This window comes from Rhincodon typus, chromosome 1 (genome assembly GCF_021869965.1).
Source record: "Rhincodon typus isolate 14 chromosome 1, sRhiTyp1.1, whole genome shotgun sequence".
Lineage (NCBI taxonomy): Eukaryota > Metazoa > Chordata > Chondrichthyes > Orectolobiformes > Rhincodontidae > Rhincodon > Rhincodon typus.
The window spans coordinates 90,662,590-90,678,439 of NC_063332.1; the positions used below are offsets into that span (position 1 = coordinate 90,662,590).

The window sequence follows — 15,850 nt, forward strand, 5'->3', positions numbered from 1 at the left end:
GACGTTTCGGGCCTAGACCCTTCATCAAGGGTCTAGGCCCGAAACGTCAGCCTCTCTGCTCCTATGATGCTGCTTGGCCTGCTGTGTTCATCCAGCCCTGCACCTTGTTGTCTCTTAAACTGACCATGACAGTCATTACTGTTGTTGCTGTTTTACTGAATCATTTGCTGAAGTCCTGCTACTGATGGAGCAGGATAGACAGAAACCAAATCCAGGATAGGGCTGCCATTCACTTTACTGATCCTGACCTGGAGATCTTCCTGGAGGCAGTGAGGGAGAGGAAGTAGCTTCTTTTTCTGGAGGGTGACAGAGGAGGCTACCATTCTTGATCAGGCAGGCCTGGCTTGAGATGGCTGACGCAATCAGCAGGCAGAACATAGTCAGAAGAAACAGTGCTGGAAAACATTTGATCACCTTCTTTGCTCTGACAAGGTGAGAGCAAAGCTGAATCCACAGGAAAGGCCTCTGGGTGTATTCAACACCTAAGAGATATGCCAGCTGAGCAACTACAGGGTGTTTGCTGTTCCTCAATACATTCACAGAATGCATTGTGTAGCTTTGACCAACCAGTGGTGCAGATGGCACAAAGGTTGATGAGAGAGGTAGCCAGTTTTGGTGCTCCCCTCCAGCCGTTCTATGTCCCTGTAAAGGGAGAGGCAGTCATCCTTCTTGTGGTGCCATCATCAGCCTCCTTGGCCACTCTGATTGAATGACCATCAGTGTGGCTGGGCCCAATGATGCAGCCTGCCCTGCAATGACGGGTGCAGCAGCCCTTTCCCATTGGGAACCCCATAATGAAATCGACTGCTTTGTGCATCTCAGTTATAAGAAGGTGACAGCGGGGGTATAGGCTGGAATGAAATTCTGTGGGAGAAAACACACACACACAGCGATTATTGGGTCAGTTGCTGCCTTGATAATCGTAAGGGTACGAATGTCTGACTTCTCTTCTGAATTGGTCTCCCTTCTATGTGTCCACCTAATTTGTAGAGGTGGCCATGATTGGTTTTCTGCTGTGGATCTACTTCCATGTACCTGGTCAGCCCCTGACTCAGCAGCAGTCCGTGGCCTTCCAAAATCTTAATATGGTTCACAATGAGCTCTCAATTCTTTCTTTAACAGCCTTAATAAAATTTACAAATGAACTGGGCAGGTTCTGCAACCACCACACCTCCCCCCCGCCCTTCAGAGTTTCCCTCCCCAATCCTCTGGTGACATTTGTTAGTCCTGGGAATGGTGCTGGGTAGCCAACATTCCAGCCAGTGTGTTTTTAAATCACCCATCACCACCATCTCCCCGGCAGGACCTAAACTTTCTGCCCAAATCATTCTGATTAAAGGAACATATTTCTTATTTTCTTATTGATGTGAAAGGGTTTATCCAAATTAGTACTTAATTAATTACCACCAACAAATAAACAGCTGAAGAGATAAATAACTCATTGGGTTAATTTTGAAAGGATGCAAATTGCATTGAGCAAATTAATTATACTTTAATAAAGCAATTTATGGTTGTACAAAGCAACAGCATTCTTGTTTTAACAACATTGTTAGCAATTGGCTTTATGCAGATTGTATTAAACTACAGTTTATATTCAATTTATTGCTACTGAAGCTAATTACTGATGCTTAATTTTGTAAATAACACTGACTTTTCAGTAGGAGGTTACTCCTGGGATGAGAGAATTAACCAATGAGAAGAGGTCAAATGGAATGGAATTTATGAGAATAAGCATAAAATTCTGAGGAGGCCTGTCAGGACAGATGATGAGAAGCTGTTTCCCTCACTGGAGGATCCAGGACTAGAGGGAAGGAGTTCAGGAAAAGGTGCGAATGATTAAGAGCTGAGATGGGGAGAGCTCTGTCTTTTTTTCCCCTAACTGTCTATCCCCTAGAGGACTGTGGACGTTCAGCTAATGAGAACGCATTCAAGACCAGGACTAAGTGGACAAAGAGATAGAAGTGGAAATGAAGATCAGATTGAAAATCAATGACAATCTTATGAAACATGGTGAAGATTTCAGGGGTCCTCTGATCCTGTTCCTAGCCTCAGGTTCTTATTGCCAGTGTTCTGCACGTAATGGTTTATTATTGAGTCTTATTTTAAAAATTAAATTCATTAAAACTTGCATTGTTTTAGCTAACAAGTAGTCAGTGTTTTCTTTTATTTTCATCTCTTTCAGGAGCAGGCTAAAAAATCAGTGATGATCTTAAGTATAAAATGCTTATGTTTTGGTATTCTCTTCTAATATTCTCTTACCTAGGATATTGATTTTGTTTTTTTTCACAACACTAAAATAACATTAAATCTCCACATAGGAGTAATAGGATCTTCAGATAATCATACAATCCTGACAGTGCAACAAGAGGTCATTTGGCTTATCGAGTCGGCACTGACCCTCTGAAAAGCATCCCAACTAACTCACCCCACTTCTCTAAACCCACAGCAGTTTTTTTTTAACGATGGCTAACCCATCTAACCTGCACATCCCTGGACACTACAGGGCAATTTTTGGCACAGCTAATCCACTCCACCTACTCATCTTTGGATTGTGGGAGGAAACCAGACATGGGCAGAATGTGCAAACTCCACACAAACAGTCGCCCAAATCTGGGTCCCTGGTGTTACGAGGCATCAATGCTAACCACTGTGCCACCCAGTCATAATACCTCTAAAAATTAACAGCGATTATCCTGCAATGTAACAATTTCTTCTGATAGTTTTATCTGGCAGCCTCACCAGGTAATTTGTGCAGTATTCTTACCTGATTCTGAATTTCCTTGCTTCTTGATTTATATTCCTGCTAGGTGAAAGCTCAAATAGTCAGTTTCTCTTTTCCTCCACTGCCTGGAGCAAGCAAAGATGAGTTGTCAGTAGCTCTGACTTAGTGACTATGGAGCACAAGTGAAATTTTGGGCCAGAATTTTAAAACAGAGTCAGTTTCCAGATCCTGGCCCTAGGCCTCAATGCCTCTGTGCCTGCAATCTATTTTGAATACCCTAACTGAGGAAGAGGTGAGCCTGGCACTAAATTAATGGTACCAGGAAACTCCAGAAATTGGGAACTGCCTCACTGGTGCTGGTGGCAAAAGTGGACAGCTGGGGTCCACTGCTGCCTTGCCAGATAGACCAGCTCTTTAGAATACCAGGAGCTGGAACTCAGACAAAAATTGGCCATGCACATAAAAGTAAATGTAATGTACAGCACTCAACCTAGTTCAAATGGGCCCATCAAATTTTAGTTTTACCAGAAATAGAGATAAACTCTCTGATGTCCCTTCAATTTAGACTGTTCATTGAGAATACCACTGTCACCATCCCTGGCTCATTAACAAACTCCTAAAGGAATTTAATGGACTGTGAATTGGAGATGAGTAGGTTTCCCATTTTACAAAGCTGCACTACATATTTATTTTTGTAATATGCTGTGAAAATTTAGGAAAATTGAACCCTTTTTTAGCTTACCTGCAGATATGAAGAGAAAACACAAAAAGGGTACCTTGAAGGAAGGCTTGTTGCTATTCAAGTAAGAAGAAGTTCAGAAAAGTCCTGATTTTAGGCATAACATGAGTAGGAGCACTTTGATCACAGTAAATACTGTATTATTACTACATCAAATGTTGATGCAAAAAATATTTCACAGCTTGACTGGATAGAATGATTTAGCGGTTCCTGTGCCTCACTGAGATAAAGAATGAGAGGTTTATAAAACAAATAATAAAGTAAAGAAACAATACCACTGAAATCACCCAAACCTGTCATGAGAACCTCAAATCCCTCCCTTTGAACCCTCATAATATGCACAAGTACAAGTCATTTATTTTTGCAGTTACCATAAATGTAGTTACGCAGTCCCCCTACTTTACATTTCTCTGTTTCATTTCCATTGACTTCAAAGATTCACTATCACCTGTTTAACTTGCTAAAAGTCAAAATTAATCAGAATCTGTTACTCATAACGGATCATCTCCAAAATATTTCTAAGTTCTTCTTTCAAGAGAATGTTTTTTGCTGGTTTTGTTACTTCATCCAAATTATAATTGTCTTCACAGCATTATTTTACATAATTTAGTTTTAAACACTTGCTTTTATGAAAGTAAACTTCAAATTTTCAATACAAACTTTCTATCTAGTACTTTACCGTTGCAAGATAGTATTTGATCATTGCTTCTCTTTTTGATTGAGAAAATAAAACTATCCTATACAAGCACAGGAAAAAAATAAACATAACTAAAGTCTACAGTCTCATGAGTTAGGTATTTCTTTTCCTTATGAGCTATAGAAGAGATAATGAGCTAGATTACATGTTGAGGGAAGCTTTCTGCAGCCTTAGCATAAGTATTGAACGCAAGACAGTCTCCATTTAGCCACCTATCCCACTTGTATTTTTTAGGCAATAGTCCATTCATAAGTATGAAGTTCTGCCTTTAGTATGAACTTTTATTAATCTTCAAGAGGAAGGCACGGTTCAAAGTTGCCAGCCAAACAGAGGCTGTGGAAGGAAAAAGGGAATTCTGCATGTGCACAACTATTTAGGAAAATTATTTTGCTGGCATTATGACATTAAAGTGATCAAGAAAATGTTTGGTAGATCTTGTTTTGCATTGGTTGTGTAGTCGAAATGCCATGAGTTCGAGTAGTGCTAGTAAAACAGTCCTTGTAACATATTTATTACAGGGTGGGGTAGTCCAAAACTAGAGGGCATAGATTTAAGGTGACAGGGGAAAGATTTAAAAAGGACCTGAGGGTTAACTTTTTCGCACAGACTGTGGTGTGTTCATGGAAGATCTGCCAGAAGTAGTACTGGAGGTGGGTACAATTAAACATTTAAAAGGCATCTGGATGGGTATATGAATAGGAAGAGTTGAGGGGGATATGGGCCAAATGCTGGCAATGGGACTAGGTCAGATTGGGATGTCTGGTCGGCACAATCAAATTGGATCGAAGAATCTGTTTCCATGCTGTATGACTCCATGACTATTCTGTTTTGGAGCCATGTCAAAACTACGTGAATCTACATCTATTGTATAGTAGTATATTAAGCTCAAGAATACTGGCCATTATCAACAGCAAGAAAATACTGCTTCCTCCAAGAGATTTTCTGTTATTTCTACGCAGAACGTGACAGGATACGATGGCAACACACATTTTAGCAACTTTCTTTACCTCCCAAACATAGACCAACTTCCGTATTCAGTCACATAATATCAACAAAATAAGGACAAATGTTCTCTTGGACTCATATCTGGACACAAACTAATATCATGTTCTTAGTTTTGCTGACAAGGAGAAAACTTATTCTGTAAACTAGCTTGGGAAATTTGTGGAAAACATCTGATAGGTTGAAGCAGGCCATATGAGTGGCAGCTGTTGAGATTAACAAATGCATAAAAATCAATGTTTTCAAATTTTACAGGCTCTTCGTTGGGAATTTGTAAGTTTATTGAGGGCAGTGGAACATATTCAATGACGCCCATTCCTTTCTGTATTTATTATCTGATGGAAATTAATTCTGGTTTTTAAGTCATCTTTTTTACACCCTAAGGTACAATTCTCTGCTATTGCAGTGTATTCAATTTACTAGGCTGATTGAGACTGAGCAAAACTGAGTAGCAACCTGGAATATCAGTCAGTTTATTTGATAAAATAACAGAGATCAGTCATTAAGCAAAATTTGAAATGCTACACTAGAGAAGAAATAATACCGTGGAAATCAAGCTATATGATTTTACTGTGCCAGTACTTTTACTTACGCTTCTTGATTAAACTTTACTGTCCACTATTTTGAAAGAAATGCTGAACTATTTCCTTCATTGCTTCACTTTTTAATGGGCGAAGCACTCCAGCTAAAGCAGCAAAGGAATTTGATGCAAATGAGTCAAACGTATGTATAATATTATGTAGCATAAGTTCCAGGGTAAAGTGACTGGAACACCTGCTGCAGAGGCCACTGGGGTAAAGAAGGATTATAAACAGCATTGATTAAATCAGCTTTCTATGCTTAGAAAAACAAACCTCAAAAGAAACAAAAATAAAAGCTGACCTGCAAACAGAAGGAAAAATAGGGGAAAGATATTTTCCCATTAAAAAGTAATTGGAAATTTTTGTAATTAAAATAAAGTAGCTGATATTTCCATAATAATGAAAAATGCATCTGAGTGCAAGACAGGAGCAATAGCAGAATTGCTCATTTTTGTTTCATGTAATTAATCTGAATACTCAGCTTAATGCAAGTTCTGACCAGAGAGGTTCAGTAACTGCTGACAGATGCAACCTGCATTGTTAATGCACAGCATTGATGCCTGCCTCCTGACATGCTGGCAGATTTAAATTTCTTTCGAGTCAATATATCTTTACACCAGGACATAAATATTGCTCAAATCAGGTTTCTTTGCAAAGCAAAGAATACCCTGTTGGCTAAACAGTATCCTGAATTCATTTCAACTGTAATGCTTCTTGTGAAAACAAAAAAAAAGACCTTCAATGTTAATGCAGCACCTACCATATATTTCCAAGAAATCCTCCAGTGGTCTACAGATCTACTCAGGTAGTTTGCCAAAAGCTCAATTGTTAGTGTGGAATTCATTTTCCTCTGATTGTACTTAATTTTTAAGTATCTGTTCAATAACAACTTCAATCACAACTGATAAAACAATAAAAGCTAAACATAAAGTTGTAAAGCAGTACCATAGTGGCATGTCCAGATAAAATAACAGAGGGAAGCGAGTATCTTTCCAAGAGGTACGCAGGCTTATAATGGGTGTGAATAAATTCCTCCTCGGCTGTGTCAAGTAATCACATAGTCTGCTGGGATCTGGGGTAGATTTTAATTGAAAATGGCAATTTACCACCCTGTTTACAATATTAACTCAGTCATCATCATTTTCCACTGTGCAGATGATATGCCTGCCTGTTTCAGGAATAGATACACTCATGCTCATATGGTTTTACCAGGTGGTACTGCAAAAGATGCTGACGATTAGTTCCTTGTGGAGTCAGCAGAAGCAGAAGTGCACCTCTGGGATCCAGACGAATAATGTGGGCTACTCCTACCTTGGAGTCCTTATTCACAGTTGGTGCCCTACCACAATCTTAACCTACCACCCTCTCAATGAACTATCATAAAAACCAAAATAACTGCGGATGCTGTAAATCAAGAACAAAAACAAAGTTGCTGGAATAGCTCAGCAGGTCTGGCAGCGTCTGTGAAGGAGAAAACAGAGTTAACGTTTCGGGTCCAGTGACCCTTCCTCAGAACTGAGGAACTGTGTTCTGAGGAAGGGTCACCGGACCCGAAATGTTAACTCTGTTTTTTCCTTCACAGATGCTGCCAGACCCAATGAACTGTCATGTTGTCTGCTGAGCCAGACTGCAAGCAACACAAAAATGTCCAATACTAGACACATAGCAAACTACAGTGGGGCATCCATAGCTTGCAAGCAACATGCTAATGAGACTGAGTCTTCAAAATTGTGCAGATCTAATAGCAACCAGATATGATGCCACATCAGCACACTCAGTTGATCAGTATTTCGATAATTGTTGATCAGTATTTCGATAATTGTTACTCAGTATTCAGAATCACACATGAACAATGACTACATGACCAAGGGAGCAGAAGGTAACCAGAGTCCACAGAAAGACTTTTCACCAAAGAATTAATGCCTTCAGGTAAAAAAGAGGAGATAAAATTGATGGGAAAATGTGAGATTGAAACAAAAAGTTAAAATAAACTACATCTAGTTCAACAGCTGTATCAGGTGTACACATGTACGATTCTTCAAGAGTAGATTTTCAGGAGGTAATAACAAGTCTTTTGATCAAGAGTATTTTAAAATAATGCACTACTACAACCTAATATTGTGAAATTTTTAATAAAGTAGACCATCTTGCAATTGTTGATTTGATACGTAAACAATATTTTATTCTATTTTATCCTATTTTATTCATGTGAAAATACAAATGTATTTGGCTTAAAAATGTTTTATGCTGTTTGTGCTTTGAATTTTCTATTAAGTGCTCATGTTACTATCGGTGAAAACTAGTCTCTAGCATTAATATTAATTCACTTTGGTTTAGAGAAAAAGTGATTAGTTTTATGTCCTTACCATTTTCCATGTGTTCTGCCTCACCAACGCTGCCATCAGGTGTGGTCCTCTCGTAGTTGTCTTCCGGAAGTGGGAGTGAGCCTAGTCTTGGTCCTGATGAACTCTTGCTGCTCGGTGTTTCCGATTCTTCCAAGCCACTATCATAACAGCTTTGTAGGGACCCCTGATGTGGATCCTGAGGCTGACTCACAACAGAGAAAGTCACACGACGAAAAGGCTAGAAGAAAGATGATCATAAATGAAACAGCTGTATTTACATCAACTCTACAAAGTTCTGTAAGACAGAAAATAAAATGGAGACTGAAGCACTGAACAAAAAATACTCAAATTTTACAGATTACTAGTGAATGCCATTCTTTTAATGACTGCATCCATAAAATTTGTTCAGTAACTGAAGTCATCATCAGAGGAAAACAACAAATTCTGGAGATCACAACGGGTCAAGCAGCATCTATGGAGGGACAGCAAGCTAACTTCAGCTCTGATGAAGCGTCATCTAGACTCAAAACATTAGCTTACTCTCTCTCCATGGATGCTGCCTGATCTGCTGTGATCTCCAGCATTTGTTGTTTTCAGTACAGATTCCAGTATCTGTCGTAATTTGCTCTTTCTTCATCTGACGAAACCCATTCATAATTTAACATATCAATCATTTCCATTGGCCCAGAAATGCCAATCAAGTTCAAAAACAGGGATTGGGATAAGAAGAAAGAAGAGTTTGAGGTTTTCCATGGTCAGGTGTAAGGGATAGGATTGGGGCGGAGGGGTTCACGGGGTCGGGGAAAGAGGGTAGGATCAGTGAGACGTTGGATCGGAGATTGACTGGAAAAGGTCAGGTCAGTGGGATGTTGTGTAAGAATAGAAGGGTTGGTTCAGGCAAGGATATGTTGGGTCCAGCGGTGGCTTCCCTGGAAAGGAAATGGGGGCAGGGTGGGATTAGATTGGCAGTGGTGGGTTTTGGATGCTGAGGTCTCAGCAGTCAGGGAGGTGTGGTTGTGGGGAAGTGGTTTCAGTGGTGAGCGGGGCGGGAGGCAGAGGGGGTTCAGTTTAATAATTATACAGTAGTTAGTCTCGGATTTTAATGCTCTAACCTTTCCTGAGAAAATATTAAGTTGGAGCCAGTCAGAACTTCAGAAATTCTGACTGTAAGGGACTCTGAGAGTTCCAGACACAGAAGAATAGTCAGAAGGAAATTCAGATTTTCCGGGCAATTTCCTTGCAGTCAACTGCATTAGGACTTCTGCACAGTCTCAATGTGCAACCCCAAGCTACCTTGCAGAAACAAATATCAGGCCATTGGAATTTCTAGGCCCTTTATTTTCACAGACACGTTACTGCATTGATGTTCTCACAGTCTACCTTCAATAGCTAAATAGCTTGAAGAAAGTACACCAGTGCAATTTGTGGCCGCACACTTTCTCTGGTAAATTACTAGTTTGTCTTACTATTTAATATTCACTTAATTCTCTTAACCATCTTTTTCTTTCTTTATTAGATTCTTGACTCGATTAATTGGAGGAGACTGCATACTTTGGTGGCCCTATGGTGTCGCATGTACCATCTGATATTTCCAGTGCCAATTATACCATCTGTGGAAATTTTCCCAGCCAGACCTCTATATCAGGCATGCCAAATTTCCCATCTGTTCTAAAGTTCTCAGTTATACCATCTGTGCCAACTTTGCCAACAGTCACATATGCCTGTTTTACAATTGTACCAACAGTGCCACCTGTATTGCAAATGCTTTCTGTGTCGTTTTACTTAATATGGTGCTACCTATGTAAACTGCTGTCTCTTTGACTGTTGCACGTAAAACAAGTTTCACACAATCCAGCATCTAATATTCTAAATATATTAAAATTATGTACAGACAATGTAGAAAGGATGACTTTCTTTATTCTCCCATCAAAACAATCAGGTGGCTACTCATTTAAACAAAAGGTTTCTGACTGAAGATATGCTTACTATTTCTATAAGGGCTGTCATGCTCAGTCATGTGAATCAAATGTGTGTCTCACACTAATAAATGACCCATTTGAAGCGAACTCTTAAAATTGTAATTTTCCCCTTCCTAAAGAACTGAATGTTCATAAAATACTTTAAATTAACATCTTCGCAGATTGCTGACAAGTAAATTATTGTTAATGAATAGCAATTGCATTGGCAATTGGAAGCAAAATTTCTGCAGATAATATGAAACCTTAAAATCCATCCAGATCAGGAGGTAACCATAACCTTGCATGGTAATATAATCTAATTATATCTATGAGTTTGTCTATTTTAACAATAAAAAACATTTAATAAATTAAGCTTTAGACAAGAGACATGATCATTTTTTAAATTCAAAAAGTGCTGGTGATATGAATTTTCTCCAGAGTCAAAAAAACGTATGGACTTCCTATCCGCTGTTGTGTCTAGGGCACCGAGGAGCTGGAGGACAAAATTATTACATTTTTAAAAAAAATTCCATTAACTGCACTGCAGAAAGAATTACTTACTGGTACATACTGGTACTTTCTTGCATAAATAACCTTTGCCAGACAATCAGTCACATTTATGAATATCACAAACTGTCTATTCAAATGTGTGCATGTTTTGGGCACAACAAAGAATACATAGTGATCATGACTTCACTGTAGATTTTTGGGTTGCAGGCTACATTTCAATGAGTTATTTTCTTCATAGAATCTTAGAATGTCAAAATTTATACAGAACAAATTACATCTGAATGTTCCTATTATTTTATTATAGAATGATGAAATAATAAGCTGAGGTTATCCAATTGACTCTTAAGATCTTTTCCATGAATTTGTAATTGAAACATACTGCTGCTTGATTTTCGTGAAAGTTAATTAAGTACTATATGTCCTGCTTAATGCAGATTTCAGATGCTACAATGAATATAAATTATATCTGACTGCATCATTGTAGTCTATCCTGTTGTTCTTCAGCCATGGACTCTTTAATATGTATTAGTAGAAGTTCCAAGATCTTAATGACTTAATTTTTAATCCTTTTATCCTCAAATTGTTTTCACTTCTCCCAGCTTCTTTCTGAATGTATTCTTAATCATTTCATTTTCACTTTTTTATTTTTGTTTGAGAACTTTGTGCTATTCAGAATTCTTATGAGAAATTGAATACTTTGTTCACAGGGCAACAAACATGAAGAATTTGAAAGCATGCCCAGGTTAGGGCGCCCATAATAGACAATGGTATGAACCTCTCTTTGCTTTTCCCAACAACCTGTTTCAGCCTCGGCATCATTTAAAAAAAGGTCAATATCTTTTTTGAAGTCATAAACAGAAAAATGTCGTGGCACCACATTGAACGTCAGTCTCTTTCTCACTACTTTGGCAGGAGAGGAAGGGGGATGTTGAATTGGGTCAGATCAGCACAGGAAGGTTTGGTGGGGTATTTTAGTCTTGCAATTGATGATAAATATGGTCAAGGTTGTTAAAAGCAGAAAAATGGGAATAGTTCAATTTATGAACCTAGTTGGCATGGATGAGTTGGGCTGAAGGGCCTAATTCTGTGTTTTATGACTGAGTACTATAAGCCCATTTTATGTTGTCAAACAACCTAATCTTGCTTCTACGGGGGAAGAAAACTATATTTCTATCGTGCTTTTCACCATTTCAACTTAAAGCACTACATAATCAATTAAATTTTGTTTTTAGTCATTGTTGTAAACAGCAGCCAGATTGTGTAACAATCTCCCGGAAACAATGATGTAACAATAACCAATGTATTTCCAGTGATACCTTTGAGGGAAAAATGTGCTGAGTAATTCGAGAGAACTCCTCTGTTCATTGTCCAAAATAAAGCCCTGGAATCATTAACATCAGCCTGTAGGGTATGCATTGGTTTGGTTTAACATCTCGAACTAGCAAAAGTGCTGGGCTGGAGTGTCAACCAAGTTTTTGTGCTCAAATCTCTGAGAGAAAAAAAAGTATGGTATTTGTGAATTCCTCACCAGTTGTCGATGGTGAATACTCTGGGTGAGGTAAATAATTCAACCTTTTGTTCTTGCATTTTGAAATGAAATTTTTCAAAAGGCTAACTGGTACCATGCATTGCATCTTTAAATATGACAAACATGATGCTGTCTGAATACTTTGCATCAAGCTAGAACGGTTAATTCAATATTAAATCATGTTTGGAGAGTGAAATAAAGACAGAAAAAGTAAGATGGGAATAAAATAAATATTTTGATATTCTGAACAAGGTTCTGGCATGTGCTAGACCTTTACATGTAGCAAAGCTTTCAGGAAGATTGAAATGTGTACTGCTGTCCTCATTGGCAATAGTCTGGTAATCCTGGAAGAGCAGTGGAGTGAGACAGTGGATCATGGAGGGAAGGGGTGTGTGATTGTGATCACGATCATAGTACTATGGAGCCAATTGAAGAACCCATGTTCTTTAAGACCCTAATTTAAAATATCTGCTCCTCCTTTTAATTGTAGCTACTCACTGGGCTGCAACCACACTAGCAAAGTCTGAACAGAACAGGTGCACTGCTGGCTCTGTTTAATGTTCAGCCTAACAAGTCCTTAAAACAGCTGTTAGACATTCATCAGCAAAGGCAACAAGTCAAATGCATATTGTTGGAGATTGCTCGAGATCCTAAATATCATTTGAGGTCAGCTCTGGGCTTGCATATTCAGTCTATTTAGCCTCAGGCTACCTGCCCAGAAAATGGGCATGGTGACACCCAATTCTTACTCCATTTTGGTTTATTTTGTATTCTGTATTCCACTCTTAACAACAGCCATGAGGGGCTCAGTTGTCATTGTTGAGAGGATGGATCCAAGTGGTGCACAGATGTCTTCAGTCTCACAAGCAGTATGTAGTTGCTTCTGGTCTTTTGGGAAATTATGTTTATTTGAATTTTATGATCTCAGTTAGTGCCTTTTTCCTAGGAAACCAAACGGATCAGTGAGATTAAATTATGTTGACATAAAATTCTGTTAAAACAATACTTTTCTACAGCATCATGAACACCACATTACATACTTTAAATTTTTGCTATGACAAATACTGTATTGTCACTTCCATGGCACATTTTAAGTGTTAGTTACAGGCTAAGAATTATATTTAACACTCTTTTTCAATTTGGCAATTTTTATTCCTGAACATATGATAAATTGAATCTTTGTCTTCTATGAACATTCGTATATCTTTAAAACAGAGCCAAGCAATTAATTCTACTTTATTGCTAGGTGAAATGCACGAGGGCCGAAGGCACTGTATGGTTAGGTTTGAACACATAGTTCAAGAACTGAATTACGGACAAAATTCAGTAATTTAATATTATATAGCAGTCTGTGTTCCTCGGACTCCTTAAATATGTCATATTTTCCCCAAAAATATAGACGTAATATTATACTACTCTGTTGCTTTTGTGAAGAAATCCAGTAGATTCTTATGAAATATGATTTGCAAAGCTAAGCTGTTATGTGTTTTCATCATAGAGTGCTGACTCAAATCATGAAAGGTTATTTGCATTATTCACTGTCACCTTCTGAATGAAAATTAACTCTGTACAGTCTGTGTAACATACCAACAATTATGGAACTATTACTTGGTAGAATGGAATGGCAATAGAATCATTTTTGTCATTTATTTCTGGATTTCTGCAGCTCTTCTGCTGACAAACAAGTGGGACAACTTCACAGACATTCAACCCCAAAATTTGTAAAATGTGGCAGTAGGAGATGCTTAACATATATAGAATAATAAAAACATAAACCAGTTTACAGAAGGAAGGATCAATTAGGATGACGACTTTATATGGTGCCATATCAAGCAGAGTATTCAAGTCCAACAGTAAGGGGGTATCAATCGAGTTCAAGCATTTATAGTGATGGAGATTTTGCTTTTTAGCATATGGCCATAAAACATCATACCTGTATTGGTAGAAGGAAGTCAACTATGAAAACTGAATTATCTATAAGGAAACTGGCTTGACTATGTGTCCATTACTTCAAATGGATGAAAAATAATAGCTAAAATTACAAGCATAAAATGCTCCTCCAAGACACGCATACAATTTTTACACTAAAATATGAAAGAGTAAATACTGCTACATTATCTGAAAATATTGGTTTGACTCCTTTTATGTATAATTGCAAACATTTTAATACAACAAATTACTTATTCCATCCACACTTCATCAGCACTGTAGGAATAGATTTCCATTAAATGCTGCAAACCACACAAGGAGAGATGGGATAAGGATTTATTGGAATGAAACAAGCAAAATGCGCCGACATGCTGAAAGGGCGATCAATGGTGTAAGCAGACAGCTATTTAAAGAAGGCATAATCAAAGGCGACAGATAACATTCAAAAATAATTTCAGGGTTGTCTTCTCCATGAAGACCTGGGATGACTTGCTTCTCCTCAGACTCAGATGGTTCTGAAATGGCTGATCAGTCTAATGTGCCATCTGTACATGTGGGGAAGGAAATGCTTGAAGGGTTTGTTTGGCCTCTGTACATTCCTCCTCATGGGTTTGGTGAATTTCAGAATGAGCTTTCTCAGTTTTAGTCAGTCTCAAGCCAAATTCTTTCATAAGTCTGCAGTTACGTTTCACTTCTTTGAAGATACTGAAATGTTTCGACTGTCTGGGAGCTTCTTGCCACAACCATGTAGCCCTGTGAGTGGCATAATTGCTTTAGGAGTCTGGTGTCAGACGATGTGTCCTGTCCAGTGGAGCATGTTTTGAGTAATTACAGCCTGATTGCTGTAAAGTTGGTTTGGAAGAGAATGCAACTATTGGACCAACTTTTATACCCCTTTGGAGAATCATGGAATGACACCAGTGGTGGTATCTCTCTAGTTCTTTAAATTGCCTGTTATAGATTATGCAAACTCTCTGGAGTATCTAAGAGCTTGAAGATCATTGTTGCCGAATAATACATGATCTTGGTCTCAAGTTTGAGAGCCTGGTTCTCAAGTACTCTTTCCTCAGCTAATTAAAGGCTCAGCTTAGAGATAATGCTGAATTATATCATTCATGCCTATCTTTGCTGAGAGGAGGCTTGCAAGATATAAAAAAAAGTGGTCCATTTTGCAGGATTTCATTGTTGAGCATAATGAATTGGCGGGGGTGGGTGGGGAGATGTTTTGCTGTGGGAATTCGTTGGAGCAGACTGTGAAAATAAAGAGGAAGTTGGAGAGAGGTGAAAATTATTAAAAGTGCAAACAACATTCATTGAAAGATAACTTGGATGCAAATTTCAAGTAGTCAGCTCTCCTGCTTCATTTAGATAAAGTTTGTCCACTAAAATGGATTATGGATTTTATTAACACTTGCCAAACAGTTGACCACTGAGCTCCATCATGCTCCCAAATATTATTAAAAACTCCCCCATTCAATCAAACTCAAAGCTAAGAGGCTTCAGAGAAAATAAACTATGATAGACTGAACAGCACAAAGCAACATGTACTCATTCAATGAATTACAATAGAGTCAGAAAGACGCACTGAGGCTGGTGTCCCAGATCACTACTGCTTCCTATTTACATAAATGGGAGGTGAAGGCCTAGTGGTATTATCACTGGACTGTTAATCCAGAGACCCAGATAATGTTCTGGGGACCCAGGTTCGAATCCCACCCTGGCAAGTGGTGGAATTTGAATTCAATAAATATCTGGAATTAGGAATCTAATAATGACCATGAATCCATTGTCAATTGTCGGAAAAACCCATCTGGTTCTAATGTCCTTTAGGGAAGGAAA

The 15,850-nt window shown here is 38.4% G+C and overlaps 1 protein-coding gene across 2 annotated transcripts in view; it reads right to left on the reverse strand.

Annotated features, from left to right (window-relative positions):
• Positions 1–15,850, reverse strand: part of pcdh7b (protocadherin 7b) — a 360,001-nt gene that overhangs the window by 191,037 nt on the left and 153,114 nt on the right. For both annotated transcript variants that reach the window (XM_048602609.1, XM_048602614.1), the window contains exon 2: positions 8,108–8,324. In XM_048602609.1, coding sequence (XP_048458566.1) covers positions 8,108–8,324 — 217 coding nt within the window. The remainder of the gene's footprint in view (positions 1–8,107; positions 8,325–15,850) is intronic.